Source organism: Helicoverpa zea, chromosome 15, assembly GCF_022581195.2.
Source record: "Helicoverpa zea isolate HzStark_Cry1AcR chromosome 15, ilHelZeax1.1, whole genome shotgun sequence".
NCBI classification, from domain to species: Eukaryota; Metazoa; Arthropoda; class Insecta; order Lepidoptera; family Noctuidae; genus Helicoverpa; species Helicoverpa zea.
Window position 1 is genome coordinate 11,356,215 of NC_061466.1, and position 23,530 is coordinate 11,379,744.

Here is a 23,530-nt window from a genome sequence, read left to right on the forward strand (position 1 = left end):
CTGAGGTCATACATATGGATTTTGGAATTAAACTCAAATATACAGTAAGTTGGCTGGGCGTTTCTTGCATTGGAACGACTTTTAATGAGCTAAGTCTTACAGCCTCGGCATATGCAGATTCGAAGACTTACATAATGTGTTAGAAGCGTGTTTAAGATCTGAGATAAGAATTATGTAAAGACTACCTTATAGGCAAATGGCATCGTGATAAAAACTGTACTTAGTTACGCGTTTAAATACGATAGCCAAGATGAAAGTTATATCAACAAACCTAGACTAGCTCAACTAAAATATTGCATGACAAGTTCCAAAGAAGCCATGCTCGGCACAATATTTCAAGGACCCTTAGATAACTTGGCAGCATTCCATGAGGACAAATGTCGAACTAAGCAAAGCTTTTAGCATTTACTATAGAAACTATAGCTATAGTACCAAGGTAAACAAAACCGGCGCCAAAGGCATTGCAAAACGAGTATGCACGAAAGAAATTAATCGGTAATAACAATTAAAATATCACAGATAATTTAAAAGTCGTTTCATAATATCCACTTTTGCTTTCTTCCAATGCATCAAGTTGACCAAAACAATTATTTTCGATTTCTACGTTGATGTTTGGCAGCCGTAAAGACTACGTCGTCTACATATCTTGCGTTTACTCAGGGAGACTTTCTGCCAATTTCATTGATCATCTGTGTGTCATTTGAGAAAAAGAATGTTGGCTATGTAAGCAAACTCGAGAAGTGTTGAACAAAGGACAAAGCAAAGCCATCATACCGATGTCTTTTCACTCTAATTATGCAGAGTTTACAGACAGTAGATAGGTATGGTCTCTGAGAACTTGTTATAACAATAGGCACTATTGTTCATGACATGTCATTTTACTTTCTTGCTTTATCAACAGCGGCATTGTAGTCTTGGGTTGTGAAAACTGAACCTTTGCACCTTTCTAATGCAAATCATTATCTCAATTGGACGCTTGACTTGACCACAGTTATTGAAGAGCAGAACGATTTGGAATAGTTCCTAAACGCAGATTTCAATTTTAATAGAGAAACATAATGGAATATTTAAGAAATCAATAATAAATGGCTAGGCTAGAAAGACACCATCAAAACTTTCGATCATGATTAATTAAACCAACACGAAGTTATTAAAATAATTAATTAAGGCATAAAATGTTAGGTTGTTGTAAAATATCAATGACATGCGTGTAATGCAACCTTTGCGATGTCAGTTAATATGCCGACATTGAATTAGTCTTAGAACCAAAACAGAGTCAAAATTCTAAACGAATTAAATTGGACCCAAAATCAATTGTAGCAAGGCCACATTGCCATTCGATACTGCATAAAACAAATTCTCGTTTTTTTCAAGTAGGTAATTGAAACGAGTTTGGTTAATTCCATAAGTAAACCAAAAGGCCAAGATCGATTGAATATTTTGAGGTTTACCACAGTAAGGTTTAGGTTTCACAATAGATAATATGTATTGCATATCCATAATTTTGATCAAATGTTGCAAGCAAACAATTTTGCACGCTCGTTAAGTAATTGGCGATTTGAATTATCGTGTTATACACCTGAATATTTTGCTTATCTTTTAATTTCTTCAAACGTTCACACAATTAACCACTTTACCTAATTAGCAATTATTTTTTCAGTTACAACAAATAATTGCTGAGAGAAGACATTTCAGATTATGATGAGGTTCATTCTAGGACTATGATTATGGATTAAACTGCCCGTCAAATGAACCTTGGACACGTGCTACCTTCTGATGTTACACACGAGATGCAACATGACATTTCGTTAAAACAGAGGCCACACAATTTAAAATAAAAACCTCTTCATTAAGCTCCACAACATACTTAAAGCTTGACAGGTGATTTTTTTTGGCCAAAGTTAAAAAGTCAACAGCCCTGACCCAACTCATTGCAAGCATCACTCAAAAATCTTTACCATATATGCAGTATTTGAATTGTCGTAAAATGCAATAAGACACTTGCATTTTTATAGTTTTTGAAGGATTGTAATAATGACTAATTAAATCAGTGTAACCATTAAACGTAATTGTTACCGCTTAATATTGTTCAGCTTCATGTCAAGGTGGCATATTGTGTAAGGCTAAGTGGTTTTTACTCTTTCAAATGAATTTTACGGACAAGGATAACGACGGCCTTAATGGTCTAAAGGTTTTTTGGTTCACTTAAGTATTTCTGAAAAAGAAATCATTTATTTTTTTAACCATCATTAGCACCATTGCAAAATTTTTACTTTCAACACCAAACGTATATTATCAGTGATGGACGTAACGTAATATCTAATTTTCCGTGAACAGGAAAATCTTAACTCCAATACAGAAAATACCAAATTTTATTTTTCTTTAAGTAAAGATATACGCAATAGCACTATATCGTTTCTTGTGTGCAAAGCATGACCGACTCTGCCACCTCGAGAAAAGCAAGATTAAAACAATCTGCGTTTTGTGGTTTATCGATGTTTTTACTATATGAACCTATAAAACCCATATTTACGTTGATTAACTCAAAAAATAAATATGCGGAGATCGTTTTAAACAATATTGACTTATTATCACATCTGTAGATTTGAGTCGTAAGTTCATTCATCTTGAACGATGAGGTCAGAGTAAACAGTTTTTTGGATGACATTCACATTTACTACGATGTATTAGTATTGTTTGTTGGCCTAAGCTATAAAACCAGTCCTTTGAGGATTTCTAAGCAATGGACTTTTAGTATTCACATGACCCATGCATTGTCCCAAAATGTTTGAAGCATGTCAAGACTGTCAGTAGGTATCATACCGCTATAGACAGTTACAATGTAGTACTATGCGGTTATGCAATGCGAATTTTAAACAAACCCGTATTGTATGCACATGCAGCGATAAAAGAAGCAAACGCACTGTTGTGACTAGGTCGCGTAACTTTTCACAATGTATCATCGTGTTAGTGTAATTGACAGCTTGGTTTTTATTTGTTTACAGGATGTTGTTATTATGTACTGAGTAAACTATTTCTCCCATCTTAACTTTAACTAACAATCATTATACATTCAAAGTTCCCTGCACACAAAGTTTCCCTTTTCCTATCAGCACGAGAGATCATGAGTAAAATGCAACATTACTTTCAGCTTATCGCGTCGATCAAACAGTTTAAACTCATAATTTAAACAGTTATGAACTGGAAAGCAGATTCGGATCAAAAATACTTTAAAAGGTTATGCAAGACCATTCTCATGTTATATGTAAATAAAAAGTAACGTGGTTATGATCCCGCGCATCGATCGTTACAGTGAAACGAAAAGGCAAATCGGCTCAATAACAATAAAAATTTATATAAAATGGTTACATGTAATAAAATGATAGGTGTGACGTAACAGCTTTCACTTTCCTAACTTTAGATGATCTAGGTGAAGTTACAAATGTTATGAGCAGCTCTCGGACATTAAAACTTTACTAGGTACCAATAAGGTAAAATGACGTTTTTATAGCTCTATTTAGAGTTGATATTTGATTGTTATCTCGTTGGTTGCTTTTTTCGGCAAGGCAATCATCTTTCACTGCCGGCTGCGGACTGGAGTATAATTTAAAGTCACATTATTGAATAATATGTATATTTACATCGTAAATTATGCGTTTGGTATACCATTAATCATCTATGCATGCATATTTTCACGATGCATAAGTAAAAGTGATTTACTTGGAAGTTTTATCTGACATAAACTGTTTAAATCCACTGAAATAATGGACCCAACCAGTTCAGTTTTCTGTCAATATTACAGTAGGGGCGGAATGGGAATTTGACGAAAACCCGACACAATATCGAGTGACAATTGACCTGATTAAAACGAAAGGGATCATTCATCTTTAATCTAATTATGATCTTTAATCCCAGCTGTGCGCGCGCGACGTGCCTTTCTACTCAGTGTTTATGACGTAGTGTTGACATCAACACATGCGTCAGCTACATTGTAACAACAAAACAAACTTATAGAGGTCAGAGGAAGTTTTGTTTTAAATTCTCTAAGATGAATTTGGCAAGTTATATTTTTACCAGCTTCCATTTCACCCGTGTCCCGTGGGAGCTAGTCCGTACACTCGCAAAAAGAAACCAAAAGCCTTATTCGAGAAATGGGCTATCTAAAACTGAAATATTTTTCAAAATAAATCCAGTAGTTCCTGAGATTAGTGCGTTCAAGCCGGTTAGAACATTTCTATGGTTAAAGCAAACAAACTCTTCAGTTTTGTAGCATAACTTTGATTAATAATTCTAATCAAACACTGCCTTATTTGGTGTAATTTATCTTTACCATCAAGTTTTGATAATCATAGTATTTAATAACGCTTCAATAACAAAGATTAAGCAACTCACTAAAGAGGAGCATATTTATTGATGTTACGCAAGTTTTAGACATGCGTACGAATGGCGCCAGTGAATGTGAGAAGAAAGCTATAATCAATGAGATGATGTTGATTCAGCCGTGGTCGATTCAAAGTATAATTGGTACCTGTTTAGTGACTACTTGAACCAACAACTTAAGGGGTGAAATCTTCACAATGTTAATATTGTAGGTATGTATCTACAGAAGTAATATGATGTCATCGAATAGTTTGAACCTTCGGACTATACTTTGTTATGATAACCTTTGGCACTCCTGTATTACTGATCCCATGAAGACTAGCATTATTATATTTTAGCAGTCACCTATTTTCATCGCATGCATTTATGGGAATGTATACCAAAAAAGTCACCGTCAATAAATTCCGCACTTGGCAGTCGAAGGGAACACGATTTCCCAAATCTAATATTACCCACACGTGTCTCAATTATAAAATTCCGTTCTATTTTTAAATCTACCAAAAATGTCTAATTATACGTTAGCAATCAATGGAGTGTAACATGATCGCTGCTAAAGAAAGTGTGAAATGGTTACGTAAGGCAGTAACAGGGTATAGGAAACGAGAAATGTGTCTACCGCCAATTTTGCTACGTTTATTTACTGATTTTATAATGAACTGTAATCATACGGTTGAATGGATGTGCGTACATTTGGCGGTTATTGGTGTTTCTTCTGTATGTGCTGAGAAGAATGTTTAATTTGTGGGAAGGTTGGTTACAAGTTATTTGTTGTGGTTGACATGGCTATGGGATATGATATACCACCTAAGGTACGTTTCTAATATGTTTGGCTCAATATAAGAATGTTAGGAGGTATTTCGAACCGACAGTTTAACTTTTTAGAAAGGCGTTTATTTATTGCGGGACAGGACACTTTCTACTATTTATTTAGTTTATCAAAAACTAAATATCTTTCGTAATACAATCTCCATTTCGTATGCAGATAAAGGTGAGACAGTTTTAAAGGTTGCGGTATAGAAAGCCACAAGCCGAAATGTATATTTCCCAAAACAAATTAAAAAGTAATTATGAACTTTTACTCGAAATGCAACCAGCGACCAAAATGGCGTGGTTTCAGAAGGAAAGCTAGAATTCCGCTAGATAGATAAAATTCTTAGTTTTACACTTGGTGGATTAGAAAACCTAATTATGTTGACTAATTAGTGTACCACTTCACGTTGCTGATTAAGCGTAATGGCTAAAATAAGTGGCGCCAAAGACAGCCTTAAATTGGAAAGCTTCCGTAATTACGTTCGAAATGTTTTATTAAACTTCAGATAATCAGTTGGAAAAAAATAGTATGCCTATTGAGCTGGATTTTAAAAATCCTAAAAATGGTGAGGGGAATTAGCCGAATTTGGAAGGGTAATTGCTAAGCTCAAAATTGACATGGTTAAATTGCTGTAGGTTTAGAATTCACATATCCTATAATAGTGTGCAGCAGATGATTTTTCACGAATATTGAAATCTCTTTTCGTTGTATTTCTTTGGAGTTGTTGTATTTTTGTACTCCTTCTGGATAGTCAAGCATTAAGATATTGTTATTACTATGAAGACTTTCATACTATCAGTACCTACGAATACATAATTGCAAAATTAGTCAAACTACTATTACTGTTGTTTTTTGCACAGGTATTTGCAGTTTATCTTCACGAGTTTCGGTGTCGCGATAATTGTTGGTTTTCCGCCTTAAGACAGTTTGCATATTGTACTTTAACCAGAGGTTTATAAAGTGAATGAACTCCTTATAAGATCTGATATTTACGGAAGCAATTACCAACAACTTGAGTACATCAGATAAAATGGTTTTAGAAACTGGTTTTAATTATAAGTTGAGTTCTTTCTTTTTAGATTTCCATACAATATTTTACTGAAAGATGGCAATCTCGCAATTTTTTACAGGGATCTTTTTATTGCATTTGCGAATAACTCTATTTATAATTTGCTTTACAGCTTCTTATTTGTCCCTTAAATCTCTGTGTTTTGGTCCTAGACGTCGGTTAAGTTTAATGAGCGATAAGTTTTATATTTATTTGGCACGAACTTATTTGTTGATAAGTTTTTCATTCAATGTTTTTTATACTTCATAGTTATTCCGCCAGTTCCTGATAACACAATGTCAGAAATCGTATTTTTTTTTCGGTTACAAAATCACAACAAATTAATTGAAGACTTTGCATAAGAGGATTTTAGACAAATTTTTATTAGTGCAAATTAAACATTTCTGAGCGCTTGAGCGTTTCTGTAGATTTTTTAATACGTACGTTGATCGCCAAGCAATTTTCAATTGAACTAAATCCATATATATAATTAAAATTATTTTTAGTTCGTAGATACGTTTTATCAGTCCGGTCACGGTGTATTATCATTAAAAAGTTCATGTCAACGCACCAAGTACAGCGTCTATATGTAATCACTTGCGCCCGATAAGGTGGGCAGATCCTTAGCCGGTTCTGACGTTCTGACACGTTCAGACATATCGGTCAGGGTCAGACAGTTGCGGCCGTTGTAGGGACCTGGCTCACGTAGTAATCTGATGGTCTCATCTACACTACAAATAGTTGCCAATATTATGTAAGGTGTTTCAGTGAGCTGAATTTAAAATTCCCTTGTTGTATTGTTTGTCTATAAATTACTTTTGTGTGTGCTGTGATGAATTGTTAGTTGATCTAGTCTCGAAAGCTGTGTTAGTGATGCCTTCAAATCGGTTTTGCGGGGGGATAACTGTAGATCTTAAATTTTGTAAAGTTGTACCTACTTTTATTTTAATTTATAGGCATTTCAGATTAATTGAAATAAGTTCAAAGTTTCAGTGTAAACAAAAATAATATTAAGGTTTTTGTTTGATTGTTCCTGCTTTTATAGTTTTGAGATCACCATGTTGACTGAATTTTATACAGTGTAACACACGGAAAAACGCATCTGCAGCTTGTCTGTAACACCAGTTGAAAAAACAGAAGAGTGACACACCAAGAGGTTGGCGATCATCTCTCTCTGTCAAAAAAATCAAACTACAAAATACACTCCCTTTCAAGACACATAGAATTTTATTATTTGCTATAAAAACCTCTTTGAAATCTCAATAACAATAATTTAATTACTAATATCAACCAGGCCACTGATAAATGTTAAGCAACAATTGCAAGGCGTCTGCATTCATCCATTCCGCCGTCCCATTGGACGATAATAGTAATCGAATAGAGAGCGCATCTATCTTGATTTTATTATTTAAGTCTCCACATAAACTGTTCCGCTTTTGACAGCAAACTTAATAGCAGATTTAATCAAATTCCAGCAATCATCAAATGCTTGGCCTATTCCCAATGGTGTTGAGGTTGGCTTCCAGACTAACGGGATTCAGCTGAGTATTGGTGTTTATTATGGATCAACAGCCTATCACCAACTCTGTCGCCTTGGCAACCCAATAACCAATTTCCTCCAGTATGTTTTCTTTTATCTCATTGGGCAATGCCATCTACAGGGTATTGCAACATGTAATAAATGTTAATTAAAGTTGTTAACCTTGCACCAAAAACTGCAGATGTAAATACCTTTATTTTATCCTCAAGAAAAACAACAAAAATAATACTGAAGAGGTCAGTATCAAACAGGTTATTCAACTTAACTGCTTGAGGTCAGAAAAAAAAAAAATGGTAAATAAATCTATTATCAATTGATTTGAATTGTAGAGTTGTTTTTAAATGAGTTCTTTAATTTATTTAAAAGTTAACAATTGCAGTCAATTGATTTTATTAATTGGCTTCATCTGTTGACGGATAAATAGGATTTGTTATGGCTTTTACAGCGAGCTTGTTGCTAGCCAGAGTTTGCATCTATATTACATTTTTGATATCTTGATGAAATGCTTTTATTATGCATTTTTTCTATTGATAAAAAGTATATTTTATAATGCAATTATTTTTATTATGCAATTCAATCCAATAGTAAATAACTAGTGTCATTAATCCAGTTGTTTTCAAATAAGAACAACAAGACATACATTCACGTTCAGGGAAGATCATCAATGTTTACTAAATGACAAGTTCCTATTACAAAATTACGAAATAATATACCAGTTTCCAATAATTATGTGCGGCCAGTGTCATTCTACACGTGACTCCCTTGACCTTGCATCCATATTCGCCTTGATAGGGCTGCTCACCCAAATGGAAGGAAAACTGCTTCACATTGAATTAATTACAATGAGAATGTTCAGCCGCTTTGCACGCGCCATCACGCATGTTATGCACGGCCACTACTAGGAGTGGGTGATACAAAACGTATATAGATATTGAATCTATATATTGGTGCAATATCTAAAATCCGATATCGGCTTAATCTGAATCTATATATCGGGCGAAACACTATATTGCTCCAAAACGTATCCGAGGGCGAGTATGAGCTTGTCGTACGTATCGTATTAAACCGATTTACCGAATAAAGACCGAGTATACACGATGTGACACGATCTCTAGTCTCTACACCGACGAAATAACTTAGCAGCCGGCCGAGAGAGGGAGCGCGTGATTAATAAAACCAACGTAGAACGTAGCTTAATAATCCGTAGGTACTATTCTGAACCTTATGTCAAATGCAATAAGTCTGTTTGAAGAATTGTTTTAGTATTTTGGCAAGATTGTTAAAGGAATTTCAACTTTCTTTTAAAGTAATAATGATGCATATTACATTACATAATTTGCAAGGATTTATTAACTTCGCGCATGACGCTTGTTGTCCTCTGGCCTTGAACTAGAAAGCAAAGAAATTTTAAAATTCTATTTTTTAGTTTCGTGCTAGCAATTATTGAGTGAGCGCATTATTGTTGTTCCTCATTATTACTTACTTACGATTTGATTTTCTGTTAATTTGTGTTAGTTTAGTATTTAAAATAGTTTAATTTCTTAACTTGAGTATTAATGTGTGTAGGTATTAAGGTGTAAATAAAATTTAAGTGTAAAAATTAGAGTAGGTTAGGTACTTATATTGAAACATTTTGTGACTCGTGTTAAAAACTATTTTTAAAAATGTCTCGTATAAATTCGAGTATTTTATGGGACTATTTTGACAAAACAAATTTAGTGGACAAAAAAGCCAAATGTCGTGTTTGTGGTGACAGTTATAGTTATAAAGGTACGACAGGCAATCTAAAGGCACATTTAAAAAAAAAGCATTTAGATGCATATACGAGAGTTGCTACCGGGCAGCAAGATATTACGACTTTCCAAACTGCCTCAGCAAGTCAGATTATTGCCGCAGATTCATCTGCAACACCGTCAACATCGGCTACAATAACTACGTTAGCAAACCCAATCGCCTCAACTTCAACAGCAGCGAATCCAACAGTTTCACCCCCACGTCACGTAAGACAACAAGGTATAGAAAGATATGGCGCCACTAAAAAAATATCAGGTGACTTGAAAAGAAAGATCGACAATGATGTACTAGACTTATTCATAGATAGTTATCACCCCTTTACATTAGTAGAGGAACGAGCTTTTAAAAAAGTTATGCGCTGGATCCCTGGCTATCAACTCCCGACTAGAAAAACTATTTCTAACGTCATGATTCCTGCCTTGTACAATAAAAACGAAGAAACTTTAAAAACGACATTGGGTAGCATTGAACATTTGTGTCTTACAGCTGACTTATGGACGTCAAGAGCCAATGAATCGTATTTGGCTGTTACCGGTCATTTTATCACGGAGGAGTTCGAGCTAAAGACCATCTTGCTGGACTGTTCTAATTTCGAAGATTCTCATACGAGTGAAAACATTCAGAGTGTGTTAAATGATGTAATGAGTAAATATGAATTAACATTAAACAAAATTAATTTTATAGTAACTGATAATGCGGCCAATATTCAAAGAGCGGTTACTAACATCGGTTGGAAGCATTATGGATGCTATGGACACACGCTTAATTTGATTTTACAGAATGCCATTACAAGAGAGCAGACTCTACAGTCCGTATTAGATAAAGTAAAAAAAATTGTGCGCTTTTTTAAAAAAAACAGTACCGCCTTAGAGAAATTATTAAAAGCACAAACTAATGATCAGCCAAACTGCGTACCAAAACGTTTGATTCAAGAAGTTCCGACGCGCTGGAACTCCAGCTTTCACATGATACGGCGCTTCGTGGAACTGGAACATTGCATTAGGTCTACAGTTGCAGTCATCAGAAAAGACCTTCCCATTATTACCAACGAAGAGTGGTTGCTACTTGCCGAAGTCACAAAAATATTGAAACCGTTCGAGGACGCGACAGAATCGATGAGCGGCGAAAAGTATATGACTGGTAGTTCAGTCATAGTCATGACACGGTGTCTAATATCATCATGTGATAAACTCCTGGACGAAGAATTCTGTGATGTATCTAAAGAGCTAATTTACACTTTAAGGACAGGACTAATAACCAGATTCTCCAATCTTGAAAGAAGTGGAACATTTTCGGTATGTACATTTTTAGATCCTCGATACAAACTGGCTGTCTTTTCTGACGAAAATGAAATTATAAATACTAAGAAACGAGTCCAGGACTTAGTAAGTGGTATTATAGCGCAGGAGAGAGCGCGAGAAGAGGCACCCGTCTCGGCATCTGAGGACCACAATGCTGATAAGTTTTCACCATGGACAATTTTAAACGAAATAGTGGGAAAAAAGCAAAATGTCGGGACACCGGTGTCAAAAGCCATTAAAGAAATAGATGGCTATTTGAATGACGACCTGTTGCCAGTTTTCACAGGAACTACGTGGAACTGCCCTCTCGAATGGTGGCGCAAACATAAGTTTACATATCCATACTTGGCGAAACTATTAAAAAGATATGGAAACATCATGGCGACGTCAGTTCCATGCGAGAGGATCTTTAGCAAAACGGGACTAATTATAAATGATCGTCGCACTCGGCTGACAACATCAAAAGTAAACCAGCTCGTATCTTTGAACGTAAATCTAGATGAAAACAGATTTAAATAAATGCTGAACAAACAACGTAAATAGTTGAAAATGTAAAAAGACAATGTAAATAGTGTAAATATAAAAAGTTTGTATATATCATCAAATGAACTGTTAAATACGCCTGCATTATTTTATCGTTCGGCACCTACATTTAGGTATAATTTATTATAAAACTTTTCATAACAGACAATAATGCAGCCAGTCCTAAGCCTGGTAAAAGTATGAAGGACAGTTCATTGATGATGACGATTGTATGTTTTCTCTAACTACGTAATAGGCTTTTTCATCACGTGAAATTAGTGATGTTTAAACTTCAGCTAAGTATCTAGACAAAACCGTTGTTTGTAATTTAGCTCCTTAGAGATACATCGTATTACGATATTTACAATATCGCATGCCTAGGTGGTTCTCACTCACAATACGCTTTATGGAATGATACAACATCATGAGACGGATTACGCGTATCTGTTAATATATAGTTTCAGAAAATATATAGTTTCGAAATCCGATATCAAATATCAATATATAGTTTCGATTTGATATTGTGAAAAAGCTATATTACCCACTCCTAGCCACTACACCACGCAAGATAAGCAACATAAAACATCACGTTTTGTTATCAAACACCTAATCGCGTAGCCATTCAAACACAAAGAACATCGCCAGATACTGCGACATTAGCCTGGATCGACGCCAACCAGCAAAAAAACAACACAGTACAGAGAAATTATATGCACTCACCTGATATTTGTGAATTTCTTCTCACTGCTATCCTTCCCACGGATACGAAACTCAATCTAACACTACTCATTATATAAACTTCGACGACGATTCAGTAATAACATCAGCCCTCAACCAAACGACAGAAACGTTACACGAGCCAAATAGAAATTACAATAAGTCGCCGTAATAAGCGAGTCGCAATTTTTATTGTATTTGTTTGTCAGTGAGAGGTCTCTGTCATGACGCAACACTTTTAGTCAACATCAACACTATTCGCAAATGTACAATTAGACGGTGTAAGTACGAAAACTGCACTTTACTGTTTTTTTTGTATGATTTTACAAAAACAATTTTATTTTTTAGATAATGGAGCGGCCATACTGATGTTCACAGCTGATTTTGATGTGAAAGAAAATGAAATTTTTGTACCACGTTGTTTCGATGCTACCGCACTCTATCGAATTATTCAATTAACTTTGGCACTGTTTTACCGTAGGAGCATCAAGTTGATATATTTTTGAAACTAGATGGCGCGAAGTATGGCGTAAAATTTAAATATTTATAAATAAGGGATAAAATTTAACAATAAACTTGCATTTTTCCTACCTTATTTTAAGCATTATTTAATTGATTGTTTTAAAATTATTGTATTCCAAATAGTCGTCATTTTTTACCATAATTCAAGCTTTCGAGAATAACAGTCGGCTAATATTTGAAGTATAGTTTCACGATCTAGCAACCCTGCAACTGTAACGTCAGATTGTTATTTACGATATCTATGATGAAAATTGTTCAAAATGGCTGAGACAGAAACCGATAATAACAGTATTATCAGAACCGAAAGAAATAATAAGACTCCAGTTCCTGCCAATGGGCCCCGTCGCGTTACTATCTATAAAACTGAGACCGGATTTGGTTTCAACGTGCGTGGTCAAGTGTCGGAAGGCGGGCAGTTGAGATCGATTAACGGTGAACTTTATGCTCCCCTGCAGCATGTCAGCGCTGTCCTGGAGAACGGGGCGGCGGAGCAGGCAGGGATCAGGAAGGGTGACCGGATACTCGAAGTGTAAGTACTTAGAATAACTTGTTTTTCACCGCCCACTATTTGACTGCACAATCTAAGTTCCCATTGGATTTTCCCATAATTGTTTGTATTACTTAACATAGCAACGCATTTCCCGCCGGTTCTTTGTGTTTAAACATTTATTGGAATGTTATTCTTCGGGAGAAGAAGCCTAATTTACATTATATTTTCGTACATACTCATTTACATAATGTTTGAGATGAATCATTGAAAACTTGTTTAAGTTTGTTAACGGCTTTCAAATTGTCTCGTATCTGATTAGGAAATTGTTACATTCGTATTGTTATTGTAATTTTAGTTGTAATAAGATCATATGTCAACATAATGTTGGTGAAGACATTTGAAACATCTCAGGAAGATAATGTTCTTGCATTTATAAGTAGACAGGTAGTTACTGAGTGACTGATCTTAACAGGGTCAATGATTTCAGTGACACATACAACTATTTATATAATACACACTTCCTTGGCATAGAAACTGCTATTATGACTGTACTTTTTGAATATAAGTACAATTATTGAACTAAAGAAGTTATGAATATTGTTTCTCCAATAGTAATATTGAGTGTAGAATAACACAACTTTTTGCAGTATATAAGTTGAATTGCTCAACAAGCTGCTACGATAAATAAGTCAAACACATTAATATGCTGCTTCATATTCACAGTCAAGTTATTAAAATAAAGTGAATCGTCAAATATAGTTATCAGAGAAACTGATTTCATCATAACTACTTATTTCTTATGTTGTTTTTTATAACTTAGAACTTTGTACTCATAATATTTGCCAGCAAATGAACATTACTGCTATAGTTGCAACATTTAAAATGGCTGATGCATTCTAAATAAAAACTTTTTATATCTAAAGTAATGTTTGAAACAGGTCACCCCAATCTAATGTTTGCTGCCTAAATAACTTGTTGACATTGCTTGAACCTTTAAATCTTGAACACAACAGTTTATTTTATTCTTTATCTCTTATGTATGCATATGAATTTTAATACTTTTGACCTCTTTTTTTTTAACAACTTCAATAAAAAATCGGTAAAAAAACTTTTAAGTTAAACGGTTTTATATCTTATGTGCACTGAAAAATAAAAAATAAAAAAACAGTTACTTACCTATAAACCTACGTAGGTGGTCCCGGTCATATTAGACTAAAATAAAAACGTGGGGCCCATTCCGTAACTATTGTTGTAATACTTTCTTCTAGCTAGAGGTATAATAGGTGTGGATTGCATCGACTTACTATAATCATAACTGGAGATTTTGACAATCAATTATCAGCCGTAGCGGCTTCATCAGCGAACGCCGAGCTCACGATCTACGAAAGTATAAAGATATGCTTTGCCATAAGTAGGATTTCAGAGGGCCCCACGTTTTTATTTTAGTCTTATATGACCGGGACCACCTACGTAGGTTTATAGGTAAGTAACTGTTTTTTTATTTTTTATTTTTCAGTGCACATAAGATATAAAACCGTTTAACTTAAAAGTTTTTTTACCGATTTTTTATTATCTAGTTTTTAGTATTTAATGAAAATGCCTACCGAATATTCTTCATTCTATACATGGGTCAGCAGCGGTGAGGGAGTGCTAGACTCTTACTGACTAAAAACCGTTGTTTTTCGTCGTAGGCCTTTTATGTACCACGACCACGGTAACTCTTTAGGACAATCCCGCAGCCCAGGCAGGCCTTGGCCCTGTTGGGCCCCGTTGGGGTTGCTGACAGTATTCTACTTGAGTAGCCCTTTCATTTGATACCCATATTGAGGGGGTTGTGGAAAAATATGTAATCCGCCATTTTGTACCGGCGGCCATCTTGGATTTACAATGTTATTGATATTACTATATTGTATTGTCATCGGAATTAAAGGTGTATACCAAATTTCAGATCAATCTGACAACAGGAAGGCACTGAAATTTTAATTTCTAAATTTGACCCAAGAATGAATAAATAATAAATAAAACAAACGGGGTGAGCTAAATAAAACCGTTTAAAAATCATCAAATGACCCCTCCCGCTGTGGGTTAGCAGTGGTGAGGGAGTGTCAGACTCTTACTGACTAAAAACCGTCGTGTACCGTCATAGGCCTTTTATGTACCAGGGCCGCGGTATCTCTTTCGAACAACCCGCAGCCCCGGCAGGCCTTGGCCCTGCTGGGCCCCGCTGGGGTTGCTGACATCTCTTTGAGGAGCGCGTGGAACAACGCGCGCCGTCGACACGGGTCTGTCGTCTAAGTAGACAGAGGGACGATGAGCCACCCGAACTCACCACCCACAGACCCACGCCTACGGTGGCCGTGATGAGAGGTGCGTACTCTCTGGCGTTCCGCCTCCTCCTTCTCGAGCATGACCGCTTCGCAGAAGGAGGCGACGGCATCCCATTCCCTCTCGCCCCGGACCATGGCCTGAACCAGGGCCGAACGCGAGAGGTCGCCGCCGCCCAAAGCCTCGACGAGGAATACTTTTGACCTCTGAGACCTATTGATTGTGATTTCAAGACCAATGTTTTATTTCTGGAGTAATTTAGAATGATCTTGTGACATACAAACAATAATTAAAGCATTCATAAATAAATTCATATTTTTAAAGAATTTACGAGTTGAGTAAAACCGTAAAACTAATAATAGAAGCAAATGAAATAGTGGATAATATAGTATAAAAAACTTGAACATGGAAAATTAACTTTACCCAACTAAAACCTGCCTTTTCTGCACAGGTGTCTGTAAAAACTAAGTAAATAAAACAGATGAATTCTTTTATGGCACACAAAACAATTAATGTTTGATAAACAATACAAAAATATGCCAGAATGCTGAGAAACAGCAACAGAGGCGACTATACTGATATTGTAAATCTAAAGAGTTTGTTTTGCTTGAATACGGTAATCTCTAGAACTTTTGTCCGATTTGAAAAATTATTTCAGTGTGTATAGTGATAGCCCCTGTAAAGAGGAAGGCTATAGGCTACTTTTTATTGATATAGATGAGAGAGAGAGATAGAGATTCTATGGGACACATATAAAACCGTTGGTGGAAGCTAGTAATTTAATATTTATTTGGTGAAATTGTTTAACAAAACTATACTTATTACTTTTAGACATTATATTTTTTGTATATCTATAATCTATATGAAACTAGTACTACTGCATTCTAATACGGAAATACTATTGAAAGTCTAGTATACGTTACAAATTAACATACCTACCTGCTTTGAAGCAGAACCTGTTTCTTACTGCAAAATAATAACACACGTACAAGTATAAAAGTATTGTGATTCTTATTGAGAGATAAAAACTATAATACAAATACATAGTTTGAATTGGATTTAATTAACAACATAGTTACAATATTTTTGAAGCCAACCCCAAGGGAAAAAGGCTCGGAGGATGACTTACAATATTTTTGTAGAACACTCAGATACAGGTAAATCAAAATATGGTAATTTGTCAGATTACAAGTTTCTAATAAGCAACACAGGATAAGCAAATTATTTCTATCAATTTTATATTACCTAATTAATGGCTTTAGGGCTGAACTGACCAATTCTGAAAAGTGTCACGATATTGTTAAAAAGCCTTACAATACTATTTCCAACGGCAAGAGTTCTGTCTGAGAATCTTTAGCATGACTTGCATTTCTTGCATTCATGCAGTGTCAACCAGCAAACCAAAACCGGATTTCTTAGTAGAATAATTCTAAATACGCGATACTTAGTTCCTACGTCAAGTGCGAATCGGAATCGACCATGTAGGGTTCCGTGCCATTTATCTTTAAAACGGCAAAAAATTACGTTTGTTTTATGGGAGCCCCTAAAATATTTATTTCATTCGAGTTTAAACGTACGTAAATGTAAATTGTATGTTTTAGTATATGTATAGCGGTAAACAGAAATACATCAACCGTGAAAATATCACCTATTTAACTATCATTGTTCATGAGACAGACGTTCCTACTGCGAATCTTAGAAATAGGGTTTAGTAAAATTGGGTATAAAATTAACTTCTCTCTGAGAGAATGTTCGAAAAATCTGACGTTTTTAGTTCAGAATCGATTTTAGTTCAGAAAAGACTTTCCAGGCACGTATCTCATTTCGTGTTTCAGATGAAGATCGATAGGCATATTCTAATTTGTAACAGTTTACTTACTAGTCGCAAGTAGTGCTACACTGGTAAGGTTTCTCTCGTTGAACCTTGACTCAAATATCAGCATTTCTACTTACCAACTGTTTTGTAATGCGAGTCGGGTAAGAAAACAGGTGCAATGTGTACCTATCTTACGTCCTTTTCTTTGCAATTGCGGGTATTTTAGCCCATCACAAGATGCTTTAATAATTAAAACGTGTGGGTTAGGATGTGTTGATGAATGGACAGATGAGTTACTTGACCGTTATATAGCTTACAAGCCTGAATTATAAATTAGCCTACTATTTATCTGGATGCAGGGGGATGAAGTTCGTTCAGGACACGGAAAAAACTGTCGGTATAATTATTTTATTCTACACGTCTTCCTGGTTCATCAAAATCATATAGGTACTACAAACCCTTTCTCTAAATTACTACTATCTTATTATAAAGAGTACAGGTCTTCATAAAATCTCCATTGATTCCTAAAAATAACCATTTTGCTACCTGACATTTTCGGCCCAACTAACAAGCTCTTGAACACAGTTGAGTTGTGCCGCAAACGGCAAAAGTTTTCCTCCATTCCTCTATTCAATGCCAGTTGTAGAAAGCATATTATTTTCTAGCTGTATGACGAAATAACTAACTTTAATTCATGTTACATACAATATTGCATCAACTTTCATTTTGCTGATAAAGACTTTACTATCCTCTATTCAAAATACTATGAGTAAGGATTTAGTGGTTTTGGTAAAACGTGACGCTTACTCAATAGTATTACACTATCATTCATTAATCCCTACTAATATTATAAATGCGAAAGTAACTCTGTCTGTCTGTCTGTTACGCTTCCACGTCTAAACCACTGAACTGATATTAATAAAATTTGGTACAGAGATAGAGTTGACCTTGAGAAAGAACATAGGATAGTTTTTATCCCGGACTTTTGAAGAATTCTCTTGAAAACGCGGAAGCTATTTAAACATTAATTTAGAGAATACATGAGATGTACGAGCCCGTGACTTCATTACAAGACGGATCGATTGATCAAAGTAACACTATGCAAGCTAAGCATGTCTCCATTGTCGATTGACTATCAATTTATTTGAATTCAATCTCAATAGAATTAAGGGGAACTCTTTGATTGATGTTGTGGTTATAAGGTATGCGTTTAGCAGTAAATTGATAGTCACTGAGACATCTAAGAGATCGGACAATATCTCTCAAAACTATAGAAAACTTCAATCGATTGAGTGTCACGATCACTTTAGTTAGAGGCTTATAATTGACTGCCAGCCAATAACAAAGGTGTATCGATCATTGTATCATTTATTACAAAGAATCCGTCAATTCAGAACGAATTTACGCTTTTTTGTTAGGTGGGAAATCATCAAATGACCTCCCGCTATGTGCACAGAAGAGACTTACCGACTAAAACCCGCCCATGTTCCTTCTGAAGCCTATTTGGTACCAGGGCCGTGGAAAGAGTTATCTTTCGGACAATCCCTCACTGCTGATAATATCAGTATTTGTGGTTTATACAGGAATTGAGAGCGTGGTTGTTTCCTGTTGAAACAGTTTATTTTTATTTATTAGATCATACTGTACATATTACGATGACGGCAAAACATGACCTTTAGGTATCCATGCGATAAATGTTGGTTTTGTGTCAGAATAAAATTAATCCCGCGATTATAAATACAATTGGTGTTTCTGCTAGGCATTCGTTTGTTTTGCTTGATTATATATTATTCGATGATATATTATTGCGCCTGCTGCCTTTTTTAAGTTCAGTTACTTCTTCCCATAACGAAAAGATCCTTTTGGATAGCAAAAGACTGTCGTCCATCAAGTAAGATACTTCTTAAGCAGCCCTTGGATGAAATAATAGAGTTTTACCATAATGAAGTTGGAATATAATCCCAAATCTCTCACTCTTATCATTGCATTTCATTCGTCAGATTCTGGAATGTGGAAAATCAACCCCAAATATACTAGAAGTAATTTTTCCGTTCAAAAACGGTCACGCTACTCGAGAATGTCAAGCAGTTTCAATTGCAATAATATAGAAAGGACATTATGATTGGTAATTGTTTCGCAATGTACGCTATCAATCAATACAACTATTGCTGCACTGCACTTGTTAACTGGGGCATGTGTTAACGCATACAGGGTTGCCAATTTCAAAGCTAAAACATACTCAGATGTAGGTATTGACGAAAGTAAGGTTTAGTTTTTAATTATTTTAAGAACATCTTCAGAAGTAGATGTGAGAAAAATCTCCATTTGTAGCTTGAAGCAGATGAAAATTTTAAAAATTTTTTGCGAAACGCAATAGTACGAAATGGTAAATTAAGCATAGTAATTTTCATGTTCACTCTCATGTTTAATGCGAGAGCAAAGCAAATACATGTCGGTTGCATTTACTTTGTACGCCTGTTCAAAGCTTATTCCAGTTCATAAGGACTCTAAAGGTTTCCATTTTCCATTAGCTTACGTTTCATTTCAATTTCCGTCGCATTTTGTAAAATGAGCTGGGAGATTTCTGATTTCATAAAGTTCAGTTGTTAACTGTGTTTCAGCCATTTTATCCACATGGAAGTATAGAACTTACCTCTCAAAAGGTCACTTCTAGTACAGACGCATGTTCTAATATTATATTAACAATACTCTCAAGAGTTTTAAGACCCATGACGACATTTCCCTGTGTATATTCGTAAGGAATCCAGTTCACAGCTCAGAAATCATGTACTGAAGGAATCTATGCGCTATTCTTTCCCACAATAGCTGATGCAGTACAGTTTCACAATCAAGCATTATGTTTTATTGCATTATCAGCGACGTTCTACATTCGCTACTTCTGACACGAGAGGTGCCTAGACCTACATGTTTAAGTATGAATTATTCAAGTTCTATAAAAACGTTGGTGGGTATGTTCCGCTCTATAATCCCTAATTTGAGTTGGTCACCACTTATGGTGTCAATCATTTTAACATTATAACTAGTTGTAACTACCGTTTAAGTGTATACAAGTACATCTATTCGTCATCCACAGGATTTCATTCGGTTTTCAAAAGGTGGTGTTTCATTAGAAATTCTTACGATTTCTGTATTTTGCTGAGATTTGTAGGTACTTATTGCCGGAAATGCATTGGGAGCCAATTCTCGTCACTTTGGCTACAAACAAGAAACAGTTGATTTGTGTTATCTATGATAGGTGCCTTACTTTATAGTTAACACAATTTGCCTCCTAATTCTTGAAAAACCCGTCTACGGCTATTTTCTCATGACGATACTATTTCTTCTGAGTATCAATTACGTTTTATGACACAACAGCAACTCCTTAATAAAATGTTATTGCGCGAGAAAGCACGTCAAAGGAGGAGTGTAATAACTGTCTTTGTAACGAAGAATAGAAACTAATAAAAGACAGTATTCTGTAGAAGAGTACTGTGGATGATTATATTTGGTGTCTCGATTATTGTTCTCAAGATTCTTTAAGTTGTAAAAACAAGCTTGTATTCTGAGTAGTCTTAATTCAATTTCTGTTCAAGAAATAAAACAGCGAATGTCACTTGATCATCGCAAATATTAAAAGGGACGGTATTTTAACTTCGAGCGTTAGATCTCATCGATATTTGAGTAAAGGTTTAACAACAAATATGAATTATAACAGTACCTGTTATATCAGTAGCTACAAAACCTTCTATCTTCGCGTTTATAGGAAACACATCCAAGGTTGGGAGAATCCTATATTTAGCCGAACTGATGATAACAAACACCGTAGGTGGTTGCCTATATTGTTAAACCATAAACTTTTGTAACCGTCAGTCTACACGCCCATAACTCTGAAACAGCTGGGCATATTTTAGTGTTGTTTATTCTAATGTCTGCAAGATTGATTGAGGATACCTTTTTAAAAATTGTTAAAATAGATCATGCGCAGAAAAATTTCAGGTGTCTTGTCTCAAATTCATCTTCCTAAAGATCGAGCAAGATTCATGTTTAGCTACAAGTTTGGTGTATTGGCTGAACATCACCTACAGTAGATTCTTATTATTAGGTTTCCAAGCATCGTACCTATAGAAAGATAGGTACTATAAAGAATACGTTCTTGACAAATAGAACTGGGGGCTGCAATCGGGCAAAAATATTAAGTTTAACAAAATTCTTAGCCTGACGTCAATTTCATCTTCTATTATTTGAGAGAGTTAAAATATTTAACTGGCAATGCTCTTACATTTTTCTAGATATTACACCATTAACACTGTTTAGTTAAGGAAAAAAATCTTATCAGGCTGTTGTCACCTAGCCTTGGCACTAAAGTAAATAGCAGAAATATCTTCATTTTTATTGCGAAATAACATAATCAAATCTATTAGTGGTGCAACAACAATGATAATAACCAATAGTGCATTACTATCAGTGTTCGCCACCGGTCACTTTCTCTGTTTGGTTTAATGTTAATTGTTATATTGGAAGCTACAATTAACTACTTAATATTAATTAAGTGTGTTGCGTTTTTGTTGTGAGTACGCTAATTTTAGCTCGTTTGACTTGTTTTTGTCACTTTATCAACTCTCTTTGCGTTAGAATCCTTTTAAATAACAATAGTTAGTAGTGGTCGTTGCATATTATTCTATTTGCGCTAAAAGTCTCATCTATCTCTCAGCGTCCCCAGGTTGGCTTACGAAACAATTCTTATATGTGCTATTGATTCAATCATTCCCTTTGATATTTTGTTGTGTCTGATTTTAGTCATAACATATTACTGTATATCATTGCCTAAATTCTACCTAGCTTCTTCCACTTCCAATTTCCTTTCGACTGCAAAAATATTCATTTGCGTCTTCCTGTCATCTCTTCGTGGCCATGTTACTGAGTAGTCCATTCTAAAATTTAACAGATTCAGCAAATCTAAATTAAACTTATAATAAAGTCATAAGTTTCACTGCACATAGTAGCTTATGTATCAGCTCCCATATTAACACCACACACAGCAAACGATACCTAAGTTAAGTACATAGGAAACGGCTAAATAGATAACTATGTTTGCATAAAATAACATGGTACCTACTACATGATACTGATATGGTGTTCATATTGAAACTAGTAATTGATTGATAACAGGAATGAAACACTGGCATACTATTGCATAGTATACAGCACGTGCATCTATCTATTCAGTATAGTGGCCAGTTAATTGATTACTATATTTGAAGCTGTTTAATTGATTCCCCTATCTACAGTCATGCCGCTTTTACTTCACGTAAGTTCAAGGGTCCATTTCATAAGGAAATTATATCTTGAAGGCTATTTTAAGAGTTGATCTAACACTTCTTCGAAATTTTTAACATTAACATGCATGCATTGTCTGTAAAAGGTGCAGTAACCACCAAAATTGATTTGAATGGAGCCAGCTTTGAATCCTTAATTTAGTATCGATCAAATAATCCGACATTAATGTTATTCTGCAGTGCACACTAAAAACGTATTCTTCTAATTCTCGTCTATGCAATTAGGCGAGGTAACTGACTCCAAGAATCGTGTTAGCTAATTACATAATGAACTGCAATTGTAACAATGATCTTTTGCCAAATACTGGTCTTTTATCATTCAATTTGGTAATACGAGGAAGCGGTGGGATTATTAAGAGTTTTATAATAGAATTGGAAATTAGAAATGAGAGCCTCTCTAAAAAATGAACTCTTTGAAATTAAGAAATCATAAAAAGCTTAGCTTATTGTCATCGGTTCATAATGAATCAGAGATGACATAAACACTTCAGACTGCGGCTTCCATTTTAAACAGAATTGTAGATTTGTCACGTTTATTGAGACCGTTCATGACATTGATATTTGACGTCGATTTCCTAGCTATAATTGTCCTCGTTGCCATGCTGACACAAACATTAATATTAGATACCGAAGTTCGGCTATCGATTGGGTCTTTACGTTGTGTTTATGGAACTAATAATTGGGGACAAGCTCACAGCTTGGTAAATGACAAACTTGGTATTAACTTATCCATCAAAAGTTCAGGGCTTTAGTTTGTTTGGTTACTGTTCGATCTTTACTTAATCACTTAAGTTCTACTCAAGGGACCTAAGTGGACAAAAAGTATTAACGTACAGATCTACATCACTTCTACGATGTTTGCGTAAAAACATCTGCTAACGTTCTGAATACGTCATCAAAAACAGATTATTCCTTTGAAAACGTTCCA

At 35.1% G+C, this 23,530-nt stretch overlaps 2 protein-coding genes across 3 annotated transcripts in view; one reads left to right on the plus strand and one right to left on the minus strand.

Moving 5' to 3' along the window:
• The window catches only part of LOC124636781 (ATP-dependent Clp protease ATP-binding subunit clpX-like, mitochondrial), a 41,645-nt gene extending 29,108 nt beyond the window's left edge, over positions 1-12,537 (minus strand). The window contains exon 1 of one of the 2 annotated variants that reach the window (XM_047172923.1): positions 12,117-12,537. In XM_047172923.1, the coding sequence (XP_047028879.1) occupies positions 12,117-12,186 (70 nt within the window). In that variant the 5' untranslated portion in view covers positions 12,187-12,537. The remainder of the gene's footprint in view (positions 1-12,116) is intronic. The other variant, XM_047172924.1, reaches the window with a different exon arrangement.
• A 316-nt stretch (positions 12,538-12,853) lies between these two features.
• Positions 12,854-23,530, plus strand: part of LOC124636865 (sorting nexin-27) — a 29,398-nt gene continuing 18,721 nt past the window's right edge. Inside the window, exon 1 of the mRNA XM_047173067.1 lies at positions 12,854-13,164. Coding sequence (XP_047029023.1) covers positions 12,896-13,164 — 269 coding nt within the window. The 5' untranslated portion in view covers positions 12,854-12,895. The remainder of the gene's footprint in view (positions 13,165-23,530) is intronic.